Raw genomic sequence first — 10,000 nt, forward strand, 5'->3', positions numbered from 1 at the left:
AATGATCATCCTTGATTCAACCTCTAAATCAAACGACTGACAGGATGAGTCGTGGCTTCACACACACACACACACACACACACACACACACACACACACACACACACACACACACAAACACACACACATACACACACACACACACACATACACACACACACACACACACACACACACACACACACACACACACAAACACACCGCAAGCTTTTCCTTTCCTGTCCCATAAAACATAATGATAGAGTGAGGAACGGAACAAAGGGCGTACACACACACACACACACACACACACACAACACACACAACACACACACACACACACACACACACACACACACACACACACACAACACACACACACACACACACACACACACCACACACACAACACACACAACACACACACACACACACACACACACACACACACACACACACAACACACACAACACACACACACACACACACACACACACACACACACACACACACACTTCTACCAGGCTGATCTCAAGCTGCTTTAACACACCTCCCTATTGGCTTTGATCTAAAGGTTGTGTGTGTGTGTGTGTGTGATTTGCAGGGACCTATAATTTTGTTTTCCTTAAAATTCCCAGCAGGAAAACACCATCTTCATCCCTCCATCCTCTCCTCCTCTTTATCCAGACCTGTTTCACCCTTTTTTTCTATTTTTCTGTTCATCCCTCCTTCATTTCTCTTTATTCCTCCCTTTCTTTTGTCTCCTCATCTCCATTCCACCCCTACTTTCCTTCTCTTCATCCCACCTCTACACTCCTCATCCCTCCTTCACTTCTCTTTAGCCCTTCTTTACTTTCATCTCGTCTCATTCTTCTCCTTTGTCTCTTCCTCTTCATCTCCCCCTTTCTATCTATTCTTTTACTAATGTCCTTCTCATCTGTCTCTTCCTCTTCTCCTCCTCATCATTCTGACCTGTTTCACTCTTTTTTTAATATTTTCCTTTTCATCCCTCCTTCACTTCTCTTTATCCCTTTCTTTCTTCTCCTAATCTCCATTCCTCTTCTCCCTCTCCTCTTTTCTCCCTCATCATTCGTTCTATCTTCTCCTTATCTTATCCCTCCTCTCCACTGCTCTCCCTCTCCTCTTCATCCCTCCTTCTCTTTATATCTCCTTTATTTTTATCTCATCTTATTCCTCTCTCTTTCTCTTTATTTTTCTCTCCTTTTTCATCTATTCTTTTACTAATGTCCTTCTCATCTATCTCTTCCTGTTCTCCTCATCCTCTACCACTCCACTTCATCCCAACCTGTTTTTTTCCTATTTTCCCTCTTTTTCCTCATCCCTCCTTTCATTTCTTCATTTCCAATCCTTTCCACTTATCCCTCCCCTCCTTTTTTTTCTTGTCATCCATTCTGTCTTCTCTTCATTTTCTTCCTTTCACTCCTTTTGCTCTCTTTATCCCACATTTTACCTTGTGTTTCTTTTCATCCCTCCTTTACTTCTCTTTATCCCTCCTTTACTTTTATCTCATATCATTCCTCTACCTTTTCTCTCTCTTCTTTTCCATCGTCCTCATCCCTCCTTTCCTTTCCCTTCTATTCTTTTACCTATGCACTTTTCATCTATCCCTTCCTCTTCTCTTCATCCCACCCCTAACTTCTCTCCCCTCTTCCTCCCTCTCTCTCTTCCTCTTCCTCCTGCCTCTTTTTTTGTCTCCTCCTCCTCCTCTTCTGATCTCCACTCCCTCCTGGTTTCTCTTCCTCAGAGTATTCTCTCCATCATCTGCTCCTGAAGTCTGTCCCCAGGTTATCTTTTCTCTCCTTTGCCCTCTTATCCCGAGCTAATAGACCTCCCTCCATCCCTCCGTCTCCTCCGCCCCTCCACCCTTCCTCTCATCTCTCTCTCACACTCGTTTCTTGATCCCTCCCTCCTGCCTCCTGGGTGTCCCTCGCTTTTATTCCGTGAGCTGGACCCCAGTTATCAGCTCTGTACAGCAGAGAGGGAGGGAGAGAGGGAGGGAGAGAGGGAGGGAGAGAGGGAGGGAGAGAGGGAGGGAGAGAGGGAGGGAGAGAGTAAGAGAGGGAGGGAGAGAGGGAGGGAGAGAGTAAGAGAGGGAGGGAGAGAGGGAGGGAGAGAGTAAGAGAGGGAGGGAGAGAGGGAGGGAGAGAGGGAGGGAGAGAGTAAGAGAGGGAGGGAGAGAGTAAGAGAGAGAGGAAGAGGTTAAAGAGTAAATGAGAGAGACAGATATATACAAAAGTGTGAGAGGAAGAGTGAAAGGAAAAAGTTAGATGAATTAAAAGAAAGAAGAAGAGAGGAGAAAAGAGAGTTTAAGATCAAAACCGAGGAAAAAGGGGAAAAAGACAAGTGGAGAGAGAAAGAAGAGACAAAAAGAAAGAAAGAAAGTTAGAGGCAGATTAGGTAAGATACAGAAAAAAACAAGAGGGGCAAAGAGAAAGAGAGAAGAGAGAATCAAAGGCAGAGAGATGGAGGGGAAAGAGTATAAGAGGCAGACAAAAACAGAGGGATGAGAGAGTCAGAGGCAGAGAAAGAGAGAGAGCTAGAGAACAAAAAACAGAGGCAGGGAGAAAGAGGTGAGAGTCTGAGGCAGAGAGATGAATAAGAGGGACTGAATCAGAGAGAGAGAGAAGGAAGAGTCAGACACAGAAAGAGAGATAGACAACTAAGACTAAGAGAGAGAGAAAAATGAAAGAAAGAATCCGAGGCAGACAAGGAGAGAGAAATGAGTCTGAGGCAGACAGAAGAAGAGAGATGAAAGAATTAGAGGCAGACAGAAGAAGAGATCAAAAAAGAGAAAAGAAAAAAGAGTCAGTGACGGACAAATAGAGAGAGATGAGTCGAAGGCAGAGAGAAGAAGAAGAGTCAGAGACAGAGAGAGAAATAAAAGGAAGAATCAGAGGCAGACAGAGAGAGATGAAAGTCGGAGGTAAAGAGCTAGAAATGAAAGATAGAGTCAGAGGCAGAAAAAGAATGTAGGAAAGAAAGTCTGAGGCAGGGATAGAGGAAAAGTCAGAGGAAGTAAAAGAATGATGAAGAGGGTAGAGTCATAAGAGAGAGAGAGGAAAGAATGAAAGTCAGAGGCAGTGAGATAAAAGACTGGAAAGAGCGAGAGAGGCAGAGAGAGACAGTCAGAGGCAGTGAGATAAAAGAGAGTCAGAGTCAGTGCGCATCTGTTTAAGTGTTGTTGGTTCAGCCCTGTTGTTTTTGCTGTACAGTTATTTAAATATAATTAAATATTAATGAGGCGTGATTTGCATTAACAAATTTAATTTGCATTTAATTTACATTCTGTTCGGACAGACTGGAATCCACTTACTTTCAGAACTTCTGCAGTTCTTTCAGCACGAGGACGTCCAAAAGTAACGGGACACGCTAACTTTATTTAAGGTGGAATGCTGGAGAAGCAGGCGTCCAAATACTTTTGAAATCCTAGTGTTGCTAATTATGAGACTGCAGTAAAGGGTAATTAACCCCTTGGGTAATCCACCTTATTTAAGGTGGAATGCTTAAGGAGCAGGCGTCCAAATACTTTTGAAATCCTAGTGTTGCTAATTATGAGACTGCAGTAAAGGGTAATTAACCCCTTGGGTAATCCACCTTATTTAAGGTGGAATGCTTAAGAAGCAGGCGTCCAAATACTTTTGGACTCCTGTTGTAACTAATAGTCAGACTCTCTGCAGTGTCCCAATAGAGTATAGGCTGCTACGGAAATAATTGTTTTTGATTTAAGGTGGAATTCCGCAGTCACGGGTGTCCAAATACTTTTGGACTCCTTGTGTTGCTAATAATGGGACTGTGAGGCTGTTACTTCTGTAAAGGATCATAAACCCCTTTTGGCAAATACCCTTAATTTAAGGTGGAATGCTGGAAGATCAGGCGTCCAAATACTTTTAGACTTCTGGTGGCACATATAGAGAAACACTCTCTAGTGTCCTAGTAGAGTATAGGTAGTAACCGTAGTAAATGTCTAATATCCTTAATTTAAGGTGGAACGCTGTATTAGCAGGCGTCCCGATACTTTTGGACTCTTGGTGTATCTAATTATGAGACTGTGAAGTCGTTACTGCAGTAAAGGGTAATTAACCACTTGGGTAATCCACTTAATTAAGGTGGACACTGTATTAGAAGCCGTCCCGATACTTTTGGACTTTTGGACTTTAGTGTAATGAATAGTGAGACTCTCTGCAGTGTCCCAGTAGAGTAGAGGTTGTTACTGCAGTAAAGCAGAACAAGCCCCCAGGTAATACCCTTGATTTAAGGTGGAATGCCAGCGTTAGGGGTTCAAATACTTTTGGATTTCTATTGTTGCTAATAATGAGAATGTGAGGCCAGTATTGCAATACCCTTTGGAAAATACCCTTAATTTAAGGTGGAACGCTGTATTAGCAGGCATCCAAATACTTTTGGACTCTTAGTGTAACTAATTATGAGACTGTGAGGCTGTTACTGCAGTAAAGAGTAATAAACTCCTTTTCTAATATACTTAATTTAAGGTGGAATGCTGGAGTTAGGCGTCCCGATACTTTTGGACTCTTGGTGTTACTGATGGTGAGACTCTCTGCAGTGTCCCAGTAGACTTGAGTTTGTTGCTGCAGTAAAGCAGAACAAGCCCCCAGGTAATACCCTTGATTTAAGGTGGAATGCCAGCGTTAGGGGTTTAAATACTTTTGGATTTCTGGTGTTGCTAATAATGAGAATGTGAGGCCAGTATTGCAATAAAGGATCATAAACGCCTTTTGGCAAATACCCTTAATTTAAGGTGGAATGCCGGAGGATACTTTTAGACTCCTGGTGGCACATATAGAGGAACACTCTCTAGTGTCCTAGTAGAGTATAGGTAGTTACTACAGTAAATGTCTAATATCCTTAATTTAAGGTGGAGCGCTGTATTAGCAGACGTCCCGATACTTTTGGACTCTTGGTGTTACTGATAGTGAGACTCTCTGCAGTGTCCCAGCAGAGTAAAGGTTGTTGCTGCAGTAAAGCAGAACAAGCCCCCAGGTAATACCCTTGATCCTTGATTTAAGGTGGAATGCTGGAATTAGGCGTCCCGATACTTTTGGACTCCTGGTGCAGCTGAGACAGAGACGCTCTGCAGCGTCTGAAGGGTTAAAGTTTCTGAGGATTGAACATTTCTGTGAGATTTTCTCAGACAAATCTTGACCCAGATACATACAGATCATACACACACACACACACACACACACACACATTCACACACACACACACACACACACTCCCCGCTCATCAGAGAGAGAAAGAGAGAGGGAGCAGAGCGAGGGACGAGCAAGAAACAGAGACAAATTCTGCTCCGTTATTTTTAGATCAAAGGGACGCGGGTTTGGGACGCTTCAGGTGGTCACATGACCAGCGCCAAGGACCCCAGGACAGGAGTACCTGCGGCGGGACCTGGAGGGGCGACCGAATCCGTGCCTGATTAAAAAACACCATCAATAAAAGATGAACGAGAGAGCGAGACAAAAGAGGAGAAAAGAATAGAGAGAAAGAGAGGGAGGCGAAAAGAAGACGAAAGCAGGGGCGAGAGAGAGAGAGAGAGAGACAGAGAGATAGAGAGAGAGAGAGAGAGAGAGAGAGAGAGAGAGAGAGAGAGAGAGAGACAAAAGGGAGACGGAGAATTTGGAGAAAGATGAAAGGAATCAGACAAAACAAGGGGAACGAGTGAGAGAGAAACAGGATAAGGAAAGAGTGAAAGAAAAGCCTGAGAAACATAGGGAGAGATATGGGGAGAGACGGGGAGACATTAAATGAGGATACGAGGAAACGAAAATGGTGAGACGAGTGAGAAAGAGAAAGATGACTGTAGAGGAAAAGATGGAAGAGAAACATAGAAAGAGAAAAGAGGGAGACTACTGGGGAGACGAAAGAGAGAAATCAAGAAATAGACCAAAGAGATCGAGAGCCAGAAAAGAGAAATATTAATGAGAAAAATAAAGAGGAGGGTGAGATGAGAGTGAGAATTAAAGAAAGAGACAGAAGTGAAAAAAGGCAGGGGCAGGATAGGGACATTTAATGAGAAAAGATTGAGAAATGTAGAACGAGACAGGAGGGAGACTAATAGGGAGATGTAAGAAAGAGAAACGATAAGAGAAAAGTTGTGAATCAAGAAATAATAGACCAAAAGAGTTTGAGATAGGAAAATAAATGAGAGAAATAAAAGAGGAGAGTGAGACGAGAGTAAGAATTAAAGAAAGAGACAGAAGAGACAAAAGGCAGGGGCAGGATAGGGACAGAGAATAAGAGAAGAGAAAGTAGGGAGATGAAAGAGAGAGAAACAATAAGAGACCAAAAGCGATTGAGAGCTAGAAGAGAGGAATATATATGGAAGAAATAAAAGAGGACAGCGAGACCAGAGTGAGAAAACAGAAAATGACGGGAGAGAAAAGGGAGGGGCAGAACAGGGATGGAGAATGAGAAAATTAGAAATTGAGAAATTTAGAAAGGAAAAAAGAGGGAGACTATTGGGGAGACGAAAGAGAGAGAAAGAAACAATTAAAAAAAGTGAGAAATCAAGAAATGGACCAGAAGAGATGTAGACAAGAAAGAAAGAAAGAAAGAAAGAAAGAAAGAAAGAAAGAAAGAAAGAAAGAAAGAAAGAAAGAAAGAAAGAAATTGGAGAGAAAACAGAGGAGAGAGAGACAAGAGTGAGAAATAGGGAAAGAGACAGAAGAGAGAAATGGGAGGGGCAGAATAGGAGAGTGAGAGAAGAGAAAGGAGGGAGTCTATTGGGAGAGGAAAGAGAAATCAAGAAATGGACCAAAAAAGAGATCAAGAGGTAGAAGAGAGAAATATAAATTAGAGAAATAAAAGAGAAAAGTGAGACCAGAGTAAGAAAACATAAAAGGACAGTAAGAGAGAAGGTGAGGGAAAGGAAAAAGGAGTGAGAAATGATGAAAGATAAAAGAGAAAAAGGTGAGACGAAAGGGATGGAGAGAGGAGAAACAAAAAAGAGAAGTAAATACAATCAGAAGAGACAAAAATGAGAGAGAGCTAAAATTAATTGAACACAACACTGAATACACACACACACTGGTGTACATAAATAATTGTGATGAATGTACTAGTGGTGTGTGTGTATATATATTGTGTGTGTTTGTGTGTGTTTGTGTGTGTTTGTGTGTGTTTGTGTGTGTTTGTGTGTGTTTGTGTGTGTTTGTGTGTGTGTGTGTGTGTGTGTGTGTGTGTGTGTGTGTGTGTGTGTGTGTGTGTGTGTGGCGGTGCCCTTGTTCCAGTGTCCGGCTGTGTCTCTGTGGAATATAGGAGCCTCATATTTATAAAATCCCTGCAGACAGAGAGTGTGTGTGTGTGTGTGTGTGTGACCCCTATTGTGTGTGTGTGTGTGTGTGTGTGCGTGTGTGTGTGTGTATATAGTGTGTATAGTGTGTGTTTGTGTATAGTGTGTGTGTGTGTGTGTGTGTTTTGCAGTGTCAGAGGCCTGTGATATATTTAGATTCTTCATCTATTGTATTTTTATGTGTTCGTCTAAACACACACACACACACACACACACACACACACACACACACACACATACACATATATCCATCTCACCCCCCCCCCCCCCCCCCCCCCCTCTCTCTATGTTACAGAAGTGTTGATGAACACGAAGACGGAGACGTCAGACCTGAAGTGGACCACCTACTCCAGAACTAAAGCCGAGGTAAAACACACACACACACACACACACACGCACACCTATACACACTATACACACACTATACACACACACTGTAAGTTATACACTATAAATTCCCTAAAGCCTAATATGTATAATCTTAATTAATAAAAATCTAAATTTCTCCTGTTTCTTCATGTGGATTATTTCTGTTTTCAGAAATTCTAAATTATTACAAAAAGCAAAATTCTAACCTTAAATTACATCATGTCGTGACTAAAAGTGAAATCCTTTGGATTATTTCATAAAAAATGTTAATCAAACCTGGATTATGGCTTGAAAAATGCAAAAAAATAAATAAATAAAGTCCAGACAATTTTAGAAACCAAATTAAAACTAAAATTTCAAGGTCATCTTTATAAAAAATCTGCCTAATTTATTTGTTTTTAATGTATAATCATCATGATTATTTCTTGTTTATAATAATAATTATAACTAGCAGAATTATTAAAAAGCAAAATTGTTCCTTAAAATGTTTAGAAGAAAAAAAGAAAAATTATGTTTATTTTTTTTTTATTTACTTTATTTCTTTCTTTTTCTTTGAAAATTCTAAATTACATATAAAAAAACTTAAGTCAGCAAAAATTAACTTGTTTGCATTATTTCCTAAAAAATGCAAAACAAAATTCTCTGCAGCATTTCTTAAAATATGCAAAGTATTGTTTTATTTAAAAAAAACAAGGCAAATTTAACCAAACATAATTGGTTTAATTACTTATCTGAAAATAAACTAAAATTGGGTTTTTTAATTACCTGAATTATTTCTTCTAAAAGATAAATTAAATTGACTAAAACTTTTTTCTTAAATAAAGATTAATTATCTGTATTATTATTATTATTATTGTTATTATTATTATTATTATTATTTAATAATGTTTATAAATCTCTCTCTCAGTCTCAGTGGGACGAGGTGAGCGGATTGGACGAGGAGAATAACAGCGTAAGGACCTATCAGATCTGCCAGACGGACGGCTCCTCCAGCCAATGGCTGCGCAGTAAGCTGATCGAGCGTCGGGGGGCGTCGCAGGTTTACGTGGAGCTTCGCTTCACCATGATCGAGTGTTCGTCCCGCAGCACCCACCACCGGTCCTGCAAAGAGACCTTCAACCTCTTCTACTACCAGAGCGACACCGACGACGCCACGGCAACCCACCCCGCCTGGATGGAGAACCCTTACGTCAAGGTACAACACCATAGCAACCCTCACTAACCGCCCACTAATTACATACCCAATACGCACAGTCTCCGCCCACTAATTACATACCCCATACATCAAGGTACAACACCATAGCAACCCATACTAATAGCCCACTAATTACATAACACATATGCACAGTCTCCGCCCACTGATTACATATCCCATACATCAAGGTACAACACCACAGCAACCCATATGCACAGGCTTCACCCACTGATTACATAATCCGTACACACATCACCAGAACTATCGACAGGCTCCGCCCACTGATAACATAACACATATGTCAAGGTACAACACCATAGCAACCCATACGCACCTGCTCCGCCCACTGGTTACGTATCCTGTATGCACAGGCTCCACCCACTGACTACATTACATGTACACACAAAGCACCGCCCACTAATTACATATCCCATATGCACTGGCTCCGCCCACTATTTACATATCCCATATATGCACAGGCTCCGCCCACTTGTTACATATCCTGTATGCACAGGCTCCACCCACTGACTACATTACATGTACACACAAAGCACCACCCACTGATTACATAACCCATACACACAGCCTCCGCCCACTGATTACTTTACACATACGCACATCACTAGAAACCCCCACAGGCTCCGCCCACTTATTTCATAACCCATACGCACATCAATAGAAACCACAACAGGCTCCACCCACTGATTACATTACCCATACGCACATCACTAGAATCCCTGACTGGCTCCGCCCACTGATTACATAACCCATACGCACATCACTAGAACCCTTAACAGGCTCCACCCACTGATTCTATAACTTACAACTTTTACACACAGAAGAACCACAAACACTGACCTTCAAGAGGATCCGCCCACTGGTTACATAACAGTCAAAACTTAGTAATTGTAATTTTCTGTATTATTTATTAATTATCTGGATTATTTTTGGAAAAAAAACGTTTAATTTTCTTTTTATATAAAACATTTGGATTATTTCTAAACAAATAGCTAGATTATTTCTTTTTGAATAAATAAAATTGATCATATCTGTATTCTGTACATTTTTTTAGGTGTAATTTTCCGAATTATTTGTGTAATAATTACAAATTAATTTCTTACTGGAAA

General features: G+C 41.1%; 1 protein-coding gene across 2 annotated transcripts in view; it reads left to right on the forward strand.

The window, feature by feature from the left end:
* ephb4a (eph receptor B4a) overlaps window positions 1–10,000 on the forward strand; it is a 74,432-nt gene that overhangs the window by 26,548 nt on the left and 37,884 nt on the right. For both annotated transcript variants that reach the window (XM_049465212.1, XM_049465213.1), the window contains exons 2-3: window positions 7,605–7,675; window positions 8,586–8,873. In XM_049465212.1, coding sequence (XP_049321169.1) covers window positions 7,605–7,675; window positions 8,586–8,873 — 359 coding nt within the window. The remainder of the gene's footprint in view (window positions 1–7,604; window positions 7,676–8,585; window positions 8,874–10,000) is intronic.

Source organism: Astyanax mexicanus, chromosome 1 (assembly GCF_023375975.1).
Source record: "Astyanax mexicanus isolate ESR-SI-001 chromosome 1, AstMex3_surface, whole genome shotgun sequence".
Classification (NCBI taxonomy): Eukaryota; Metazoa; Chordata; class Actinopteri; order Characiformes; family Acestrorhamphidae; genus Astyanax; species Astyanax mexicanus.